Below are 23355 nucleotides of genomic sequence, written 5' to 3'. Positions count from 1 at the left end.
CTGATGCAGGAAGTGACAGTGGTATTCACGAACACATGTACGCAGAGCGCATCAGTTGCAGCTCCTATAGGCATACGGATGTTCAACTGTCAGAGTTCACGAGACTATAAATGTGTTTATGAGATCTGAGAAAGCGTGCAGGAGTTGCTCGGTTCAAACGCTGATGAGGTAGCCCAAGCACAAGTATAATTTCCGGAGACGCACAGTTAACAACCATAGAGGGTTCGCGAAAACATAACCAAGTGGATTGGGAGTCACAGAGGTCAGTAAACGTAGACGGGCACATTTCCTCGGCTGAGGTGGACGGTGAGGGCATTTTCTCTCGTTATTGCTATCATATTTATCTCATTTTTGACACGAATGATGTCGCAGGTGATTATAAATTAGCGTTAATTTTGTCAGCGTTAAAATCCGTTCTGGCATCTCGCTACTGTCAGCGTCGCGAGTCTACTGAGATGCGCGTAATGTTTTTCAATGTCGCAACCTTCCGGTGGAGAGCCGCTGTCACGACTATATACCGTTGCAGCTGTATATTTGATGCCCTTCAGTCAGCTCAATTGAACCTCATACTATAGGTATAGTATATTGTTTCAAAGTGTCGTATTCGTTATTGCCATGCATTTGCGTCAATAACTTAGTTCAATGTATTCAACCAGACAGTTCCTATTGTATTTGTCAGTGGAGAATTGGCTGCAGAAGGAGAATATAAAAACTACAATGACATGCATTTGATAGAACATTTCAAGGAGATAGTGGAGAATACTTATTATTATCACATCTAGAATGACAGGCACAACGAATGACAAAAACGTTATCTTCAATATGTATCAATTGCCATTATAAGCCACTAAAAGTTATTAGTAAATATTAAGCATACAGTATTTTACACATGTAATGAGGCATAGGTGATGCTTTCCTCATAAAGAGAGCACAGTAACTGGTAATTCTGTCATTGAATTACCACCTCAACTGACATATAACCCAAACTCTGTTGGTTTGAAGTGATCTGGAACTTACTAGAACTGAAGAGTAGTGACATTTGTATTGCTCCCCCTAGTGAGGGTGTCCTCGCAGGTGCTGTTCTAGAGAATTTCCTATTTTCAGTTTTTGTTTTCAATTTCTGTTAGATAGGATTTTCCATCACTGTAAACTAACAGTGTTTATGAGGCAAGGCTTATAGAAAAATCTTCCCAGAATGTATAGGTTTTTAATGTCTGTTTCAGTTAGACTGTGAAGCTTTTTTTTTTTTAAAGGGAACCAGTGACCCAAGAGAGGCCCACCACCTCTGATCAGCACAGGACAGGAGTCCATGAGAATGCCTGAATTCTAGTGGGCTCACAATGACTTTATAGCATGGTGCCACTAATCTGGGGATTGAACACTGTTTTGTTCCCTATGTCAAAGAAACCACATTTTCAATAGATGCCAGTTAAAAAAAATCAGCTATCTTACATGCAGCCTATGTACAGAAGTTATGCATTAATTAACTCAAATGTCTGATGTGTAGTTATTTGCATCCCCCACACTACTAGACCCGATGCTTACCATCCCAGACTAATGGGAATCTAAAACAAATTCGCGAGGCTTATTTCCCCTGCATTTTACACAGAAGTAGGCAAAGAGTTTTTAGGAAGAGATAATGATAGTACTCCTCCCAAATTCTAGTTTCTGGCTTACTTTGCTCTGTTCCCTCCAATTCTGTTTTCACTAGCTGGCAAAGACATGAATCATCATATTTTAGAACCTGCCCCGAGCGATGGGAACTTCTGTTCCAGTAGCCTACTTCTAGCCTTCATTTACCAAGGTATTACTGATGAGGTTTGACTTCTTCATACTGACCCCGTACACGCTTGGGTTGTAGAACCGATGTACAACGCATTTGACACCACAATGGTTATGAGACAACTGACATTCTTGTGACGCAACAGAGTTTGTCTGCACAAAAATTTTGTTGCCAACATTTGTCAACATTTTTGTGCAGACGAACTCTGTTCGATCACAACTGTTTTGTCAAGTGTGTTGTACATCAGTTGTACAAACTGGGTGTGTATGGGGCCATTGATACTAGTATGGACTTTAAATAGTAGTTGATCCAGTCAAATAGATTTTATGAGCGCGTGGACACGCCTTCTTTTGACATGATGACATATGCTGGCCCCATGGTATCCATCCAAACTGAAACTATTTGTTCTCATTTTACCACAGTTGAATTTGGAAATCGAATCAAACCTTCTGGGAAGATAGAATATATTGGCACCCTTGTGTACTCACTTGTTCTTCTAGTTTTCATGAATCCACATGAAATATCTTTTTAGTTGCTTTCATCAAATATTGTGTTCATAAGCTTCCACCTTGACATTTAATTTGGCACAGCACTACTGAAAAAGAACTAAACAATTGTTTTAATCTCGGAAACCCAGAATCAAATCTTGCAAGAGCGCTCGATTAGGTTCTGGGGGGAGAGGTTTAGATGTTAAAGTAGTGCGAGTAGTGGAACCAGGATAGAACGTCTTTGGTAGCTCCTGCCTAGCTCTGCTCTGTGCTTGTTTGGATTCATTCTGCTCATCCTGTTTACACACTGAGAGCAAAAACCTTTTAGGATGGGTCTCTCTCCACCTTTAACCGGGTAGGCTCTGGGGGTAGGCACCTTGTCTGCATCTGTTCACACTAATAACTCCCCTCAACCTAACTTCTGTACCTCAGCTGTCTCACAAACCAATTAATTACCCTGGCAACCAGCTGGTGAGAGAGAAGTACACCTTGAATGCAAGAGTACCTTTTATTCAACATTTGCATGCACCTTTAAAGGGATAGTTCACACAAATTACAAAACGACTTACATTGTTTTGGAGAAAAATGCTAAAAAGTTAGCATTTGGAGACGATGGTTAGGTAAACAACCAAAGCATAGATTACTGTCTTACTCTTACCCTGGAAGCAGTCTATGGACAAGGTAAGGACATTTGTGTGAACTTACCCTTTAAAGGGACAGTCTGTGATTGGTACATCCATTTTGGACTTTTAAATAATGATTTATACCCATTGATTCTTGAAGAATATATTTAAAAAATGCATCTTAAGCGTAGTAAAACTGTGCTACCCCACCAGAACCCAAAATATTAGTTTTTTTTTTTTACTCCCAGTTTGTATGGTCAGTCCTTGCATCGATAGCGCTCTCTATGAATTTGAGTGGTTACATTTCTCCAGCCCCATCCTTCAGCTGTTTACCAAAACATTAGCAGGGTGGATGGTTTTTGTTGTTTGAACTGCAGATTTCCCCTTTAATATTGACCATGCTGACCTATAGACACTCATAAGCATCAAGGTCATTAGCAGCTTGTTACACTCACTTGTTGTATTGGGATTTTACTGCAACAAAGTTGTACTGCTGCTCTGCATAGATGGATAAAATATATTGTCAATTGATAGTATATACAGATTCATTGGACGTAATGTAGGATTTGATCTAAACTCAGCAACCAAGAACCAAATCTCGCGTGAGCGCTGGTGCCTTCCCTCCCAAAATTCAAAAGATACCAGGTGTAGGTGCACCCCTGTGAAATAGGAGGAATGTGGGATTGATTGACCCACATTCAGTGCTCGGACACACTCCCACAGGCACGCAACCAAGCACAGACAGTAGTCTGATCCATTAGCTAGCATTACAAACCTGCCTGCGGGGAGTGATAGGGGATGAGGGAGCCTCGGGTCAGTGTCCAGGGCCCATATTCATAAAGTGTCTCAGAGTAGGAGTGCTAATCTACAATCAGGTCCTCCCTGTGCATGCAATCTGATTTTATTATAATCTAAAAGGCAACACTGATCCTATATCAGCATTCCCATTCTAAAACACTTTATGAACAAGGGCTCTGCTCTCAGCTGTGAATGTGTGCCTTGAGCATGACTGTCTTATTCATGATCTATTACTATTGGAAGAGAGCAAAGGAGTGGGACGGAAGGATAAGAGATTCATTATATTTTTATCATGGTGGCTTAGATATGAAGTTCATCAATGCTTCCTCGAACGGTCTGCTTTTTAATTCCTGGAACATTTCTGACCTTTTCACTGTCAGTTGCCCACAACTAATTCCCGTTCTAAACCCCTGTGGAGTGTGAGCATCATCTGTCTGTTGCCATGTCTCTCTCTCTCACACACACACACACACAGTAACAGAAAAGGGCACAGAGGCTATTAATGGCAAACAAACAGGATACAACTGGACTCCCAGAGGAACTGGTAACTGATCGCTCTAGAAAGTTGTGTTAATTGTTTATCAGTTTGTTTATGTGGTTAAGAAGATATTACTTGACTAATATATAATTCCTCTATCAGGTTGTTTTAAATCTGGACATGTGCCAATGTGTGTTTAAGTTTTTCCATCTTTAGTTATAAATATAGTTGACATGGTTAAATTAGCTTTGAACATGTATAGGACTTTCGTTGGTCGCTTTTTGTCCGTCTATCTTTGGACCACATGGGCTGCTCAACGGTTTCAGGTTTAGTTAAGGACGAGGGCTGGTTTGACCCATCGTTAGGGTGGAGTGGAATCATGGTGTTTTGTAGTCTAATTTACCTGGTTTGTGTATCTACTATAGTCTATTCCAGTTAGTGTAGACAAGTCAAGTTTGTGTTTTAAGATCATTTGCAGGCCATCGTAAACAGCATAGAGCTTCTCCCAGCGTAGATGAATCTAGAAACAGATCTGTCTCTCGCTCTTGTTCTCTCACTAGGGTGTAGGGTGTCATTTTGGGACGCACACTAGAGAGCATAGCGCTGTGCCTCAGGTCTGTCCTCACTACTCGGTGTCCATCTACCATTGGGATCTGCTGTCTAAGGGACTTCCATTGGGGTGCATAGAAACCCTACCACCACTATTTAAGATGCCTCTGTCAGTTAGTACATTATCTCTGCTGAACAGCCACATGGTTACCAGTAGGTAAGCACCATGAACTATTGACGTTTTGATGACTGGCCATTTTACTGGGGTATTGTGTTTCTTGCTCGCTCTCTTGTCTCGCTCGTTATCTTTCTCTCTCTTTATCTCTATGTCCTGTTCACAGCTGTCTCACCCTCTGTCTTTCTCTCTTTGTATCTATCTTTTTTGTTACACAACACTCCCTCTGTAATCAATACTCTTTTAAACATCGTATGTGATTTCAAAATACACACTCTGCCCTTAGTCAGAGACCTAGTCACATAATGACTGCTACTTAGTCATTAATGATTAATTAGGCGTTGAACAATGTGAGGCCACAGTAATGAAATCAGGGAGATTTCCCCCTGTGTTGTGTGACGGATCGCCTTCAGTGTGCTCTACTGTTAGATCAGGGGGCGTATGTATCAAGCATTTCAGAGAAGGAGTGCTGATCTAAATGGCAAAAATGATCCTAGATCAGCACCCCTACTCTGAGATGCATGATAAACACAGCCCTTAATTTGAAGTGGTTTTAATGGGCATTCTCCATTCTGATTTGTCTTATAGTTAACCTAACTAAGACTAACATTGAAGTTGTCCAATTTGTAGAACATTTCCTTTATATAGCACTGTATCAGTTTATCATTATAAGATCCATACTACAGTGAGGGAAAAAAGTATTTGATTTTGTACGTTTGCCCACTGACAAAGACATGATCAGTCTATAATTTTAATGGTAGGTTTATTTGAACAGTGAGAGACAGAATAACAACAACAAAAAATCCAGAAAAACGCCAACAAAAAATCCAGAAAAACGCATGTCAAAAATTTTATCAATTGATTTGCATTTTAATGACGGAAATAAATATTTGACCCCTCTGCAAAACATGACTTAGTACTTGGTGGCAAAACCCTTGTTGGCAATCACAGAGGTCAGACGTTTCTTGTAGTTGGCCACCAGGTATGCACACATCTCAGGAGGGATTTTGTCCCACTCCACTTTGCAGATCTTCTCCAAGTCATTAAGGTTTCGAGCCTGACGTTTGGCAACTCGAACCTTCAGCTCCCTCCACAGATTTTCTATGGGATTAAGGTCTGGAGACTGGCTAGGCCACTCCATGACCTTAATGTGCTTATTCTTGAGCCACTCCTTTGTACCTTGGCCGTGTGTTTTGGGTCATTGTCATGCTAGAATACCCATCCCCGACCCATTTTCAATGCCCTGGGTGAGGGAAGGAGGTTCTCACCCAAGATTTGACGGAACATGGCCCCGTCCATCGTCCCTTTTGATGCGGTGAAGTTGTCCTGTCCCCTTAGCAGAAAAACATCCCCAAAGCATAATGTTTCCACCTCCATGTTTGACGGTGGGATGGTGTTCTTGGGGTCATAGGCAGCATTACTCCTCCTCCAAACACGGCGAGTTGAGTTGATGCCAAAGAGCTCGATTTTGGTGTCATCTGACCACAACACTTTCACCCAGTTCTCCTCTGAATCATTCAGATGTTCATTGGCAAACTTCAGACGGCCCTGTATATGTGCTTTCTTGAGCAGGGGGACCTTGCGGGCGCTGCAGGATTTCAGTCCTTCACGGCGTATTGTGTTACCAATTGTTTTCTTGGTGACTATGGTCCCAGCTGCCTTGAGATCATTGACAAGATCCTCCCGTGTAGTTCTGGGCTGATTCCTCACCGTTCTCATGATCATTTTAACTCCACGAGGTGAGATCTTGCATGGAGCCCCAGGCCGAGGGAGATTGATGGTTATTTTGTGTTTCTTCCATTTGCGAATAATCGCACCAACTGTTGTCACCTTCTCACCAAGCTGCTTGGCCCATTCCAGCCTTGTGTAGGTCTACAATCTTGTCCCTGACATAATTGGAGAGCTCTTTGGTCTTGGCCATGGTGGAGAGTTTGGAATCTGATTGATTGATTGCTTCTGTGGACAGGTGTGTCTTATACAGGTAACAAGCTGAGATTAGGAGCACTCCCTTTAAGAGTGTGCTCCTAATCTCGGCTCGTTACCTGTATAAAAGACACCTGGGAGCCAGAAATCTTTCTGATTGAGAGGGGGTCAAATACTTATTTCCATAACATTTTTGACATGCGTTTTTCTGGATTTTATTGTTGTTATTCTGTCTCTCACTGTTCAAATAAACCTACCATTAAAATTATAGACTGATCATTTCTTTGTCAGTGTGCAAACGTACAAAATCAGCAGGGGATCAAATACTTTTTTCCCTCACTGTATATGTGGATCCATACCGGTATACCTTAAAAGGGGATATATCACCCAGCTCTACTGCTAGGTATACATTCTGTATGCTCTAGTCTATACAAGCTAAAAGATCTCTCATCTGTGCTGTTATGCGAGTGAGATTCCATCTACTCCTGTGTGAGATTGAGGTTGGTGAAAATCCCAGTAGATGCTGAGAATCCCATCTCCTCCGTGCTGTAAGCTGCTCATGAGCTGCCACGTCCAGGCCAGCCAAAACCTCCCATATGGTCTGCATTTTTAATCCATCACTTATTCCTGTTTATTTATGTTCCACTTCATTTAAAATCACTTCTAGACCACTTCTAATACTATAATCTCACAAGCTTGGAAAGCGGACACACACATACACACACAAACAGTACCAGTCAACAGTTTGGACACACCTACTCATTCCAGGGTTTTTGTTTATTTTTTACTATTTTCTACATTGTAGAATAATAGTGAAGACATCAAAACTATGAAATAACATATGGAATCATGTAGTAACCAAAAAAGTGTTAAACAAATCAAAATATATTTGAGATTCTTCAAATAGCCCCCCTTTGCCTTGATGACAGCTTTGCACACCCTTGGCATTCTCTTAACCAGCTTCATGAGGTAGTCACCTGGAATGGAATTTCAATTAACAGGTGTGCCTTCTTAAAAGTTAATTTGTGGAATTTATTTCCTTCTTAATGCGTTTGAGCCATTCAGTTGTGTTGTGACAAAATGGGGGGGGTATACAGAAGAGAGCCCTATTTGGTAAAATACCAAGTCCATGTTATGGCAAGAACAGCTCAAATAAGCAAAGAGAAATGACAGTCCATCATTACTTTAAGACATGAAGGTCACTCAATCCGGAAATGTTCAAGAACTTTGAAAGTTTCTTCAAGTGCTGTCGCAAAAACCATCAAGCGCAATGATGAAACTGGCTCTCATGAGGACCGCCACAGGAAAGGAAGACCCAGAGTTACCTCTGTTGCAGAGGATAAGTTCATTAGAGTTACAAGCCTCAGAAATTGCAGCCCAAATAAATGCTTCACAGAGTTCAAGTAACAGACACATCTCAACATCAACTGTTCAGAGGAGACTGTGTGAATCAGGCCTTCATGGTCGAATTGCTGCAAATAAACCACTACTAAAGGACACCAATAAGAAGAAGAGACTTGCTTCGGCCAAGAAACACGAGCAATGGACATTAGACCGGTGGAAATTTGTCCTTTGGTCTGATTAGTCCAAATTTGAGATTTTTGGTTCCAACCGCCGTGTTTTTGTGAGACGCAGAGTAGGTGAACGGATGATCTCCGCATATGTGGTTCCCACGTTGAAGCATGGAGGAGGAGGTGTGATGGTGTGGGGGTGCTTTGCTGGTGACCCTGTCAGTGATTTATTTAGAATTCAAGGCACACTTAACCAGCATGGCTACCACAGCATTCTGCAGTGATACGCCATCCCATCTGGTTTGGGCTTAGTGGGACTATCATTTGTTTTTCAACAGGACAATGACCAGGCTGTGTAAGGGCTATTTGACCAAGAAGGAGTGTGATGGAGTGCTACATCAGATGAACTGGACTCCACAATCCCCCGACCTCAACCTAATTGAGATGGTTTGGGATGAGTTGGACCGCAGAGTGATGGAAAAGCAGCCAACAAGTGCTCAGCATATGTGGGAAGTACTTCAAGATTGTTGGAAAAGCATTCCAGGTGAAGCTGGTTGAGAGAATGCCAAGAGTGCGCAAAGCTGTCATCAAGGCAAAGTGTGGCTACTGTATATACATAGCGTTTTCTATGGAATCAACCTGTTTTTAAAAAGGATGTTATGAATCTTCCAGTACCATAGTAGATGTAATGGGCCCCGTGTAGCTCAGTTGGTAGAGCATGGCGCTTGCAACGCCAGGGTTGTGGGTTTGATTCCCACGGGGGCCAGTATGAAAAAATAATGTATGCACTCACTAACTGTAAGTCGCTCTGGATAAGAGCGTCTGCTAAATGTCTAAAATGTAATAGATATGTTAATTGAGTGGTAATTGGACTGTTAATATAATATATATATCATGCAGACGACTCTACTGGGACTGAAAATTGATAGGGGAAGACAACGTCTTTTTATTCTCTTTTCAAAGCTGCCTCACCGGCCACATTTAACCAGAGATGAAATGGAAGACTTGTATCGGATGGAAGTATATTTGATTCTGGTCATGTTTTACCCGGTGCTCCAGGCTGCTTATGATATCAGTAAAGGCATGCTTATGAAGAAGGGGTAACGGGGGCGTTATGGTGGTGGCTTCAGTTCTTAATTTGTCCTTCCTTAACAATCATAAACTTTCAATCTTTATGTAATATTAGAGCTAATGTTAGCTTAAGTCCTGTCCGCCACTCATCTCTCTCTCTCTCTCTCTCTCTCTCTCTCTCTCTCTCTCTCTCTCTCTCTCTCTCTCTCTCTCTCTCTCTCTCTCTCTCTCTCTCTCTCTCTCTCTCTCTCAAGAGGGCTCTATTTTCAGGGCAGTTGATTACTTTGTTTAGCTTTGCCCTTTTAGGCCAGAGGGGACGGGAGGGGAGGTTTCTTCACTCTCCTTAGGTTTCTGCCTCTGTCACGGCCCCACGTTGTTGTGCTTTCCTCCTCCTTGAGTTCCTCCACATTGTTTTTAGACCATGCTTTGCTCCCTCTGCAGAGCGCCGGCTGAAGACTGCTGACTAGAAGAAGGAGCCACAGAGATAACCAGCCATGACAGAATACTACCAGATCTTAGGGGTCCAGAGAAACGCGTCGGCGGAGGACATTAAAAAAGCGTGAGTGCCCCTGTCCGGCATGGCCTCTATTGTGGATGTAGTAGACTAATTATAGAAACTGAGTAGAAACCGACAGTGCTAACGGCAAGGCTTTCGAGTTTCCACTCTTCCCACTCCTCTTCCTGTAACCTTGGCTGTCACATACCTTCCTATATACACACACACACACACACACACTCATGTCCTGTGATCAATGTTCCCTATTGTCATTTGAGAACTGATGAGTGTCGTGCGTATTGTTGTTTTGCCCGTAATATGTTGTGAATGACACACACACACACACACACACACACACACACACACACACAAACACTCCTCTTTTTAAAACAGCATCATGATTGTGAGAGTATGATCTGCCCTTTAGTGCTTCTAGGCTTGTGGAATCTAAGGTATGCTGGGTTTTTTTAGGGTTTGGCTGAACTTAATACTAACTCAATTGTGAAGGGAGCGTTTTCCCCCTATACTACTGTTTTTCAGTTTTAGTGTTGACTACAGTGTAAAACATAACCGTCTAAGTCACAAAATGAGTAGTGGCAACTTAAACACAAGCAGTAGTCATAATAATTCAGTGTTTTTACTTTCAATGTTAGCGCTGACTGTCCTGCATTTCACCTTGGACTAGGTAGATACCACCCTAGACAAAGGTCAAAAGGTTAGGTAAATTGTTTAACCACATCTCTCTGATACAGTTGATACTCTTACCACTGGGCTGCCCACTTCTAACTCTGGCCCAGTGCTGTCAAAAACGTGATTTTCCTGTGTTTTTTATATGTATTTACACACTATGAGGTTGGAATAATACTGTGAAATTGTGAAAATGATGATGATGATGATGATGCCCTTTTAGTGTCAGAGCTGTTTGAAAAGACCGCCTGAAATTTCAACCTATTTATGTGGGATGGCGTTTTGTCCTGCCTGGTGAGACCAACAAGAGTTCCAAACCTCTCTGCCAATAACAGCTACTTTTCAGTTTTCCCCACCACTCTCAGCAAATCGTTGCTTGAGAAATTGCTCTTTGCTAAGAAGCAATTTTCTTTAATCATTTTTGACCATTTTAATTTAAAACATTCACAGTAAGGTACTTAAAACAGCTGCAATGGACCTTTTATTAACTAACTGATCATTGATCTTATCCACCACCAATGGATAAGATCAATGAAAACCACAGTTGACACCTCCGTGAAAGTTAGTCACACATTGAACTAAAGTAGTTTGCAAACAGTAGCTCTTCTGAGAAATCTTACATGTACAGGAAATGCACTGAAGCATTTGTAGATATACATTGCATTCAAAGTATTCAGACCCCTTGACTTTTTCCACATTTTGTTACGTTACAGCCTTATTCTAAAATTGATTTTTTTTTAATTTAATTTTTTGTATAAATATACCTACACACCCCCATGATGACAAAGCAAAAACTGGTTTTTAGACATTTTTGCAAATGTATTAAAAATAAAAAACTCACATTTACATAAGTATTCAGACCCTTTACTCAGTACTATGTTGAAGCTCCTTTGGCAGTGCTTACAGCCTCGAGTCTTCTTGGGTATGACGCTACAAGCTTGGCACACCTGTATTTGGGGAGTTTCTCCTATTTTTCTCTGCAGATCTCTCAAGCTCTGTCAGGTTGTACAGTGAGGGGAAAAAAGTATTTGATCCCCTGCTGATTTTGTACGTTTGCCCACTGACAAAGACATGATCAGTCTATAATTTTAATGGTAGGTTTATTTGAACAGTGAGAGACAGAATAACAACAACAAAAATCCAGAAAAACGCATGTCAAAAATGTTATAAATTGATTTGCATTTTAATGAGGGAAATAAGTATTTGACTCCTCTGCAAAACATGACTTAGTACTTGGTGGCAAAACCCTTGTTGGCAATCACAGAGGTCAGACGTTTCTTGTAGTTGGCCACCAGGTTTGCACACATCTCAGGAGGGATTTTGTCCCCCTCCTCTTTGCAGATCTTCTCCAAGTCATTAAGGTTTCGAGCCTGACGTTTGGCAACTCGAACCTTCAGCTCCCTCCACAGATTTTCTATGGGATTAAGGTCTGGAGACTGGCTAGGCCACTGCAGGACCTTAATGTGCTTCTTCTTGAGCCACTCCTTTGTTGCCTTGGCCGTGTGTTTTGGGTCATTGTCATGCTGGAATACCCATCCACGACCCATTTTTTTCAATGCCCTGGCTGAGGGAAGGAGGTTCTCACCCAAGATTTGACGGTACATGGCCCTGTCCATCGTCCCTTTTGATGCGTGGAAGTTGTCCTGTGCCCTTAGCAGAAAAACACCCCCAAAGCATAATGTTTCCACCTCCATGTTTGACGGTGGGGATGGTGTTCTTGGGGTCATAGGCAGCATTCCTCCTCCTCCAAACACGGCGAGTTGAGTTGATGCCAAAGAGATCGATTTTGGTGTCATCTGACCACAACACTTTCACCCAGTTCTCCTCTGAATCATTCAGATGTTCATTGGCAAACTTCAGACGGCCCTGTATATGTGCTTTCTTTAGCAGGGGGACCTTGCGGGCGCTGCAGGATTTCAGTCCTTCACGGCGTAGTGTGTTACCAATTGTTTTCTTGGTGACTATGGTCCCAGCTGCCTTGAGATCATTGACAAGATCCTCCCGTGTAGTTCTGGGCTGATTCCTCACCGTTCTCATGATCATTGCAACTCCACGAGGTGAGATCTTGCATGGAGCCCCAGGCCGGGGCGATTGATGGTTATTTTGTGTTTCATCCATTTGCGAATAATCGCACCAACTGTTGTCACCTTCTCACCAAGCTGCTTGGCGATGGTCTTGTAGCCCATTCCAGCCTTGTGTAGGTCTACAATCTTGTCCCTGACATCCTTGGAGAGCTCTTTGGTCTTGGCCATGGTGGAGAGTTTAGAATCTGATTGATTGCTTCTGTGGACAGGTGTCTTTATACAGGTAACAAGCTGAGATTAGGAGCACTCCCTTTAAGAGTGTGCTCCTAATCTCAGCTCGTTACCTGTATAAAAGACACGTGGGAGCCAGAAATCTTTCTGATTGAGAGGGTGTCAAATACTTATTTCCCTCATTAAAATGAAAATCAATTTATAACATTTTTGACATGTGTTTTTCTGGATTTTTTTGTTGTTATTCTGTCTCTCACTGTTCAAATAAATCTACCATTGTCTTTCATTGTCAGTGGGCAAACGTACAAAATCAGCAGGGGATCAAATACTTTTTCCCCTCACTGTATGGGGAGCGTCGCTGCACAGCCCTTTTCAGGTCTCTCCAGAGATGTTCGATCGGGTTCAAGTCCGGAATCTGGCTGGGCCTCAATGACATTCAGAGAGTCCCAAAGCCACTCCTGCGTTGTCTTGGCTGTGTGTTTAGGGTTGTTGTCTTGTTGGAAAGTGAACCTTTGCCCAAGTCTGAGGTCCTGAGTGCTCTGGAGCAGGTTATCATCAAGGATCTCTGTCCTTTGTTCCGTTCATATTTCCCTCGATCCTGACTAGTCTCCCAGTCCCTGCCGCTGAAAAACATCCCCACAGCATGATGCTGCCACCACCATCCTTCACCGTAGGGATGGTGCCAGGTTTCCTCCAGACATGACACTTGGCGTTCAGGCCAAAGAGTTCAATCTTGGTTTCATCAGAGCAGATAATCTTGTTTCTCATGGTCTGAGAGTCTTTAGGTGCATTTTGGCAAACTCCAAGCGGGGTGTCATGTGCCTTTTACTGAGGAGTGGCTTCCGTCTGGCCACTCTACCATAAAGGCCTGATTGGTGGAGTGCTGCAGAGATGGTTGTCCTTCTGGAAGGTTCTCCCATCTCCACAGAGGAACTCTGGAGCTCTGTGAGAGTGACCATCGGGTTCTTGGTCTCCTCTCTGACCAAGGCCCTTCTCCCTCGATTGCTCAGTTTGGCCAGGCAGCCAGCTCTAGGAAGAGTCTTGGTGGTTCCAAACTTCTTCCATTTAAGAATGATTGAGGCCACTGTGTTCTTGGGGACCTTCAATGCTGCAGAAATGTTTTGGTACCCTTCCCCAGATCTGTGCCTCGACACAATCCTGTCTCGGATCTACGGACAATTCCGTCGACCTCATGGCTTGGTTTTTGCTCTGACATGCAATGTCAACTGTGGGACCTTTATATAGACAGGTGTGTGCCTTTTCCAAATCATGTCCAATCAATTAAATTTACCACAGGTGGACTCCCATCAAGTTGTAGAAACATCTCAAGGATGATCAATGGAAACAGGATGCACCTGAGCTAAATTTCGAGTCTCCTAGCAAAGGGTCTGAATACCTATGTAAATAAGGTATTTATTATGGGGTATTGTGTGGAGGGGAATTTTTTTATTTAATCCATTTTAGAATAAGGCTGTAACTTTTTTAAACAAAATGTGGAAAAAGTCAAGGGGTCTGAATACTTTCCAAATGCACTGTATTTGCTCAGGTGAGAGCGATGCCTTACGGCCAAGGTGTGGTCTACCTAAGGCCTGAAGCGCCCTACCAGTTCTCTTGTTCTTTTCATTTTCTTTTTTACCTCTGTCAGTGATGGGAAAAAGTACTCAATTGTCATACTTGTGTAAAAGTAAAGATACCTTTTTTAAAGAACATGACTCAAGTGAAAGTCACCCAGTAAAAGTATTTGGTTTTAAATGTACTTATGTGTCAAAAGTAAATGTAATTGCTAAAATATACTTAAGTAGTAATAGTATAAATCATTTCAAATTCCTTATTAAGCAATCCAGATGGCACAATTGTCTTAATTTAAAAAAAATGTATGGATAGCCAGGGGCACACTCCAACACTCAGACGCCATTTACAAATAAAGCATTTGTGTTTAGTGAGTCCACCAGATCAGAGGTGACCAGGGATGTTCTCTTGATAAGTGTGTGCATTGGACCATTTTCCTGTCTTGCTACTTTTGTGTGTCGGAAAATGTATAGAGTAAAAAGTACATAATCTTCTTTAGGAATGTTGTGAAGTAAAAGTTGTAAAAAGTGTAAATGGTAAAGTGCAGATACAAAAAAAAACTACTTAAGTAGTACTTTAGAGTATGTTTACTTAAGTACTGTACACCACTTCTAACTGTAGGTTATTATGGCCATCCTTTTTACAGGGGCCGTATGTATCAAGTGTTGATCTAGGATCAGTTTAGTACACTACATGACCAAGAGTATGTGGACACCTGCTCGTTGAACATCTCATTCCAAAATCATGGGCATTAATATGGAGTTGGTCCCCCCTTTGCTGCTATAACAGCCTCCACTCTTCTGGGAAGGCTTTCCAGATGTTGGAACATTGCTGCAGGCACTTGCTTCCATTCAGCCACAAGAGCATTAGTGAAGTCAGGCACTGATGTTGGGCACTGATGTTGGGCGATTAGGCCTGGCTTGCAGTCGGCGTTCCAATTCATCCCAAAGGTGTTTGATGGGGTTGAGGTCAGTCAAGTTCTTCCACACCGATCTCGACAAACCATTTCTGTATGGACCTCGCTTTGTGCACTGGGGCATTGTCATGCTGAAACAGGAAAGGGGCTTCCCCAAACTGTTGCCACAAAGTTGGAAGCACAGAATTGTCTAGAATGTCATTGTATGCTGTATTCATCACTCCAGAGAGCGCTTTTTCCACTGCTCCAGAGTCCAATGGCGGTGAGCTTTACACCACTCCAGCCGACGCTTGGCATTGCGCATGGTGATCATAGGCTTGTGCTCATGAAGCTCCCGACTAACAGTTATTGTGCTGACGTTGCTTCCAGAGGCAGTTTGGAACTCAGTAGTGAGTGTTGCAACCGAGGACAGACCATTTTTACGCGCTACAGCACTCGCCGGTCCCGTTCTGTGGGCTTGTGTGGCCTACCAATTCGCGGCTGAGCCGCAGCTCTAGCAGGGCAGAAATTTGATGAACTGACTTGTTTGAAAGGTGCCACTTTGAAAGTCACTGAGCTCTTCAGTAAGGCCAATGTTTGTCTATGGAGATTGCATGGCTGTGTGCTCGACGTTATACACCTGTCAGCAACGGGTGTGGCTGAAATAGCTGAATCCACTTTGAAGGGGTGTCCACATCCTTTTGTGTGTGTGTATATATAATATATATAATGGTGTATTTTAGATTATAATGAATAATATTAAATGGACAGGGGAGACCTGATCCTAGATTAGCACTTCTCCTCTGAGAAGCTTGATACTTATGGCCCCAGGTCTGTATGGAGGCCGAGTTCTTCATGTTCTGATTCCCAGCAGAATGTATTCACTACTGATTCTAACTGTGTCATAAGACACTAAATCCCTGCTCTGTCCCTTATGAAAAAAGATTGCAGTCAGAGTGCAGTATAACTGCAGTTATTCTGCAATTACTGCATCCAAAATAACACAGCCGACTGCAGTTACTGCAGTTTCAAAACTGCAATCTTTTTTTGTAAGGGATAGTCTCTATAGGTTGCACCTCCGTCACTCTGTCGCGTCATGCCGTTGTTATGAACGTTGTCAAGCCGCCCTCTGCCGGCCGCGCCATAGTGGTGCCCCAAAGTAATGATAAGCCCAGTCATTCTGGACGGAGGCTGACTACTATTTAGTCTAAATTACACTATAGTGCCTGGACATACGATGACATTGCTAAAGTAGTCAAATATTTAGTAGAAAACAACTTTGCCAGCATTATCATGTCGTCAAATTTACTTTAGAGAGATGGCAATGTTGCCATTAGCTAGCAAAGTTAATAAAAAATAACGTTAGCTAGCTAAAATCAGTGGCCTTCCATCAATCTTAGCTAACGTTATGCTGCATCTGAAGTCAATCTGGCGATATCGAAATGATGACAAAAGGTTTTCCTACTAATTATCCTTTTGAATGTCATAGTATTTCCAAGCCACTGTAATGCACTTTTTAATGAAATCTTTGAATCAGCGCTCATTGACAATGCATTGAGTAAAACGCTCAGTCAGGCATCAGTTCAAACCGAACGTTCAAAACAATATTGTGACGAAACATGCAACCCATGAATACAGCACTATGGATTACCTCTGAGTCTGGCCCATCCTCCATGGCATCTGTGTGTCTATTGAGCTCTGGTCAAAAGTCGTACACTATATAGGGAATAGGGTTTAGTCAGAGAGAATAGCTGAATCAGCACAAACCTCTGTACTGTGCTGTTCTGGACTGCAGAGACATGGAGTTTACACGGTCTCCCTATTGTTACCCCTAGCTGGGGGGGAGAGTTGGGCTGGCAGCCTAAAAAAACCCTGCTGCTCTGCCTGCGACCGTCTGTCTCCCGTAGTCATGTCTTCTGTTGTGGTTGATGTTGTGTTTTTCCTTCTTGATTTAAGCATTTAGTTAGGATATCCTCCCCATTCAGGGTGAATCATTGACATACAGCCTGAAAAGTGGATAGTTTTTCCCAAGTAGTAAGTGTCACAACAGGAGGTTGTGTCATTTGAATGGTGAAATCGGATTACTGAATCCCCTTTTGAAATCCACTGTTAATTGCTGAAACCGTATGCTGAATTTCACGCTATCTGTTAAGATTGGATACTTACACTATTTTTCCTGGTCAGCACTCAGTCATCAACCACTGATTTTATCAGCAAATGATAAATGAATGCCTCTCTCAATCTAATTACTAATCATTGAAAAAGATGGTCTATTGATGGTTATGGGGTTAGTATTTATTGTGTAATTATGTAATAAATGGTGAGATTACCTTCTCAATAGATGACAAATTATACTGTTGTTAATTTGCCGAAGGGTTATCTTTGGGCTGTACATGTCTTTGCACGTGGGTCTTTCCATGTAATTTCAGCAAGCCATGACAACCACCATCTCAGATTGTTCTGGAATAATTTATTTAGTTAGAAACAGATAAGATTAGCATTCCTGCATTTTATTGAAATATAATTTGATCTCTGAGAAGTTAAGATAATTGATTGCACCCAAATTGGCCATTTTAATTGATAGGATTCAATATGGTCCTCTGTAGCTCAATTGGTAGAGCATGGCGCTTGTAACGCCAGGGTAGTGGGTTCGATCCCCGGGACCACCCATACGTAAAAATGTATGCACACATGACTGTAAGTCGCTTTGGATAAAAGCGTCTGCTAAATGGCATATTATATTATTATAATATAGTACCCAACATCCGATTTGGACGACACTTTTTTTTCTAATAATGAGTAAGACGAGGAATCCAAGCCACCCACGGACCCCCCCACACTCCACGCCAATTCCACCCTAACAACGAGTATACAGTATCAGTTCTCTGTCTGACAAGTACTATGGAGCTACGTAAGAGAAATTGTGAGGTTTATGTCCTATCCTACATCCTGATAACCAGGTTCTGCTTTTTGGTAAAAACTCAACTCGTCGTGTTTGGAGGACAAAGAATGCTGAGTTGCATCCAAAGAACACATCATGCTTTGGGGCTGTTTTTCTGCAAAGGGACCAGGACGACTGATCCGTGTAAAGGAAAGAATGAATGGGGCCATGTATCGTGAGATTTTGAGTGAAAACCTCCTTCCATCAGCAAGGGCATTGAATATGAAACGTGGCTGGGTCTTTCAGCATGACAATGATCCCAAACACACCGCCCGGGCAACGAAGGAGTGGCTTCGTAAGAAGCATTTCAAGGTCCTGGAGTGGCCTAGCCAGTCTCCAGATCTCAACCCCATAGAAAATCTTTGGAGGGAGTTGAAAGTCCGTGTTGCCCAGCGACAGCCCCAAAACATCACTGCTCTAGAGGAGATCTGCATGGAGGAATGGGCCAAAAATGTTTTGTCTGTCATAGTTGACGTGTACCTATGATGAAAATTACAGGCCTCTCATCTTTTTAAGTGGGAGAATTTGCACAATTGGTGGCTGACTAAATACTTTTTTCCCCCACTGTATTTCAAGGCCTACCTTCAAACTCAGTGCCTCTTTGCTTGACATCATGGGAAAATCAAAATAAATCAGCCAAGACCTCAGAAAATAAATTGTAGACCTCCACAAGTCTGGTTCATCCTTGGGATCAATTTCCAAACGCCTGAAGGTACCACGTTCATCTGTACAAACAATAGTACGTAAGTATAAACACCATGGGACCATACCGCTCAGGAAGGAGACGCGTTCTGTCTCCTAGAGATGAACGTACTTTGGTGCGAAAAGTGCAAATCAATCCCAGAACAACAGCAAAGGACATTGTGAAGATGCTGGAGGAAACAGTTACAAAAGTATCTATATCCACAGTAAAACGAGTCCTATATCGACATAACCTGAAAGGCCGCTCAGCAAGGAAGAAGCCACTGCTCCAAAACCGCCATAAAAAAGCCAGACTACGGTTTGCAACTGCACATTGGGACAAAGATCATACTTTTTGGAGAAATGTCCTCTGGTCTGATGATACAAAAATAGAACTGTTTGGCCATAATGACCATCGTTATGTTTGGAGGAGAAAGGGGGTTACTTGCAAGCCGAAGAACACCATCCCAACCGTGAAGCACAGGGGTGGTAGCATCATGCTGTGGGGGTGCTTTGCTGCAGGAGGGACTGGTGCACTTCACAAAATAGATGGCATCATGAGGAAGGAAAATTATGTGGATATATTGAAGCAACATCTCAAGACATCAGTCAGGAAGTTAAAGCTTGGTTGCAAATGGGTCTTCCAAATGGACAATGACCCCAAGCATACTTCCAAAGTTGTGCCAAAATGGCTTAGGGACAACAAAGTCAAGGTATTGGAGTAGCCATCATAAAGCCCTGACCTCAATCCTATAGAAAATGTGTGGGCAGAACTGAAAAAGCGTGTGCGAGCAAGGAGGCCCACAAACCTGACTCAGTTACACCAGCTCTGTCAGAAGGAATGGGCCAAAATTCACCCAATTTATTGTGGGAAGCTTGTGGAAGGCTACCCGAAAAGTTTGACCCAAGTTAAACAATTTAAAGGCAATGCTACCAAATACTAATTGAGTGTATACAAACTTCTGACCCACTGGGAATGTGATGAAAGAAATAAAAGCTGAAATAAATAATTCTCTCTACTATTATTCTGACATTTCACATTCTTAAAATAAAGTGGTGATCCTAACTGACCTAAGACAGGGAATCTGTACTAGGATTAAATGTCAGGAATTGTAAAAAACTGAGTTTAAATGTATTTGGCTAAGGTGTATGTAAACTTCCGACTTCAACTGTAAGTGAATGATAGTTGGTATTCAGCAGTCATAAAAGTATGCCTTATTTACTTTGAAGAACTACAAAATAGTGATTTTGTCAGACAGCATAGGCAGCAGCTCTATAGAGATGAGATGATGACTTGAAATAAAATAATAGTAATCAAATAAAGCAAATGTAATATACACAACTGAAATATTTTATTAAAGTAATGTGAATAATTGATGGTTAATAAGTGATAAGCAGTAATGGGCAGTCATTACCATCATGGGAATTGTAGTAATTGTTTTATTCTGTGTTACAGCTTTCAACCCACATAATGCATAGAGCATTTCATGTTATATATATTTTTTTGCAATCGAGCCGAAACCGAACCGACCTCAAAAAGCACTAATCGCTCAGCACTATAATGTAGAGTACATGTATTTCTGCCATACTGTAGGTACAGAAAGCTAGCACTCAAGTGGCATCCAGACAAGAACCCTGAAAACCAGGAGGACGCAGAGAGAAGGTTCAAAGAGATTTCAGAAGCCTATGAGGTCCTGTCAGACGGTAAGAGTCCCCTACCCCCCCCCCCCCCCCCACATAAGACTGTTTCAATGCTAAAATAAAAACCGAACGCTATTGCACATGTCCGGAATCACAGATCCCATTACCACATCTGGTCGTAAAATAAAAACAAAATAAAAATATCAAGACATATGGAGAAATGCTTTCTGCTAATATAATAATGAGGGACTGCAACTTGTAAAATGTTATGATCTGGTGTCTAGAAATGTATGCTAGCTAGGTACATAGTGGTGATTAGTGGTGTCTTTCTGCTATACAGATTGTATGCCAAACGGATCAAAATCCACCAAAAGCTGTTTTAGCTTAAGAAAGACCATAGGTCAACTCGGTCCATAGGTCAACTCGGCCACCAGAGGGATACATGTAAACCTTGAATTTGGAGGTTTACATGTATCCCTCTGGTGTCCGAGTTGACCTATTTTAAGAAATGCCGTTAGTTTGTGTAGAAAAAGTTTACGATCTTTGATAGGATGATGAGGAATTTGTTACAGGAAATAATCACTGCCACCTTGTGAGGTAAGCATAGGGCTAATGTGTGCCAGGTTCTGATGGGACCAACTACAATGCAACGTTCTATCACATGACACTACATCTACGATTTTAATTGGCTAATGCTTCAACTTAACCTTGAGCTTAAACTTTTTATAATGTTTGCAAGTATGGCCCCTAGCTGTCTTTATGATGTTTTCACCAACACCTATTTTTTTTCACCCAAACAAATGACAAGTCATGTGTTGCTGCCAGATAGTGAACATCACTATCTTGTTTGTTTGTGTCCAGAAAGGACCCCTTTTGTCTGTCTGTTACAGGACAAAAAATTATTACATGTACTTGAGAGAGCTGAGAAGTAGCTTATGTCCCAAACAGCACCCTATTCCCTATGTAGTGCACTACTTTTGATCAGGGCTCTGGTCAAAAGTAGTGCACTACATAGGGAATAGGGTGCCATTTGGGACACCGTTATAGGCCTGATAGCATAACAGACAACTGTAATGTCTTGATTTATTTGTCCCTGTTATGTACTGCTCACCCGGCAACAACAGCTAAAACCAGGCCAGTAATTGTTATCCTTTTGGTTCTTGTACAAGCCTTTGAGTAATCTCTCTTGTTGTCATTCGGCTCGTTTAGTCTGAGTTCTTGGGTGGTAACGTTTATGAAAATAGGCATGAACTTGGGCAGCGACGCTCTGTCCACTAACTCCCTTGAAGGTACAGTTGAAGTCGAAGTTTACATACACTTAGGTTGGAGTCATTAAAACTAGTTTTTCAACCACTCCACAAATTTCTTGTTAACAAACTATAGTTTTGGCAAGTTAGTTAGGTCATCTACTTTGTGCATGACACAAGTAATTTTTCCAACAATTGTTTACAGAAAGATTATTTCACTTCTAATTCACTGTATCACAATTCCAGTGGGTCAGAAGTTTACATACACTAAGTTGACTGTGCCTTTTAAACAGCTTGGAAAATTCCAGAAAATTATGTCATGGCTTTAGAAGCTTCTGATTGGCTAATTGACATCATTTGAGTCAATTGGAGGTGTACCTGTGGATGTATTTCAAGGCCTACCTTCAAACTCAGTGCCTCTTTGCTTGACATCATGGGAAAATCCAAAGAAATCAGCCAAGACCTCTGAAAACAATTTGTAGACCTCCACAAGTCTGGTTCATCCTTGGGAGCAATTTCCAAACGCCTGAAGGTACCACGTTCATCTGTACAAACAATAGTACGCAAGTATAAACACCATGGGATCATGCAACCGTTGTACCGTTCAGGAAGGAGACGCATTCTGTCTCCTAGAGATTAACGTACTTTGGTGTGAAAAGTGCAAATCAATCCCAGAACAACAGCAAAGGACCTTGTGAAGATGCTGGAGGAAACAGGTACAAAAGTATCTATATCCACAGTAAAACTAGTCCTATATCGACATAACCTGAAAGGCCGCTCAGCAAGGAAGAAGCCACTGCTCCAAAACCGCCATTAAATAAAGCCAGACTACGGTTTGCAACTGCACATGGGGACAAAGATCGTACTTTTTGGAGAAATGTCCTCTGGTCTAATGTAACAAAAATAGAACTGTTTGGTCCTAATGACCATCGTTATGTTTGGAGGAAAAAGGGGGAAGATGGCAAGACGAAGAACACCATCCCAACCGTGAAGCACGGGGGTGGCAGCATCATGCTGTGGGGGTGCTTTGCTGCAGGAGGGACTGGTGCACTTCACATGGCATCATGAAGAAGGAAAATTATGTGGATATATTGAAGCAACATCTCAAGACATCAGTCAGGAAGTTAAAGCTTGGTCGCAAATGGGTCTTCCAAATGGACAATGACCCAAAGCATACTTCCAAAGTTGTGGCAAAATGGCTTAAGGACAACAAAATCAAGGTATTGGAGTGGCCATCACCAAGCCCTGACCTCAATCCTATAGAAAATTTGTGGGCAGAACTGAAAAAGCGTGTGCGAGCAAGGAGGCCTACAAACCTGACTCAGTTACACCAGCTCTGTCAGGAAGAATGGGCCAAAATTCACCGAACTTATTGTGGGAAGCTTGTGGAAGGCTACCTGAAACGGTTGACCCAAGTTAAACAATTTAAAGGCACTGCTACCAAATACTAATTGAGTGTATGTAAACTTCTGACCCACTGGGAATGTGATGAACGAAATAAAAGCTTAAATAAATCATTCTATCTACTATTATTCTGACGTTTC

General features: G+C 42.1%; 1 protein-coding gene across 1 annotated transcript in view; it reads left to right on the top strand.

Annotated features, from left to right (window-relative positions):
• Window positions 1–211: 211 nt before the first annotated feature.
• Window positions 212–23355, top strand: part of LOC311109199 (dnaJ homolog subfamily B member 6-like) — a gene marked incomplete at its 3' end in the record, with an annotated part of 59660 nt that continues 36516 nt past the window's right edge. The window contains exons 1-3 of the mRNA XM_084152047.1: window positions 212–306; window positions 9841–9958; window positions 20518–20627. Of these exons, the coding sequence (XP_084008173.1) occupies window positions 9894–9958; window positions 20518–20627 (175 nt within the window). The 5' untranslated portion in view covers window positions 212–306; window positions 9841–9893. The remainder of the gene's footprint in view (window positions 307–9840; window positions 9959–20517; window positions 20628–23355) is intronic.

This window comes from Coregonus lavaretus, assembly GCF_964263955.1.
Source record: "Coregonus lavaretus genome assembly, chromosome: 34".
Taxonomy (NCBI): domain Eukaryota; kingdom Metazoa; phylum Chordata; class Actinopteri; order Salmoniformes; family Salmonidae; genus Coregonus; species Coregonus lavaretus.
The sequence above is the reverse complement of the archived record's forward strand: the minus strand, read 5'-3'. Positions and strand labels throughout refer to the sequence as shown.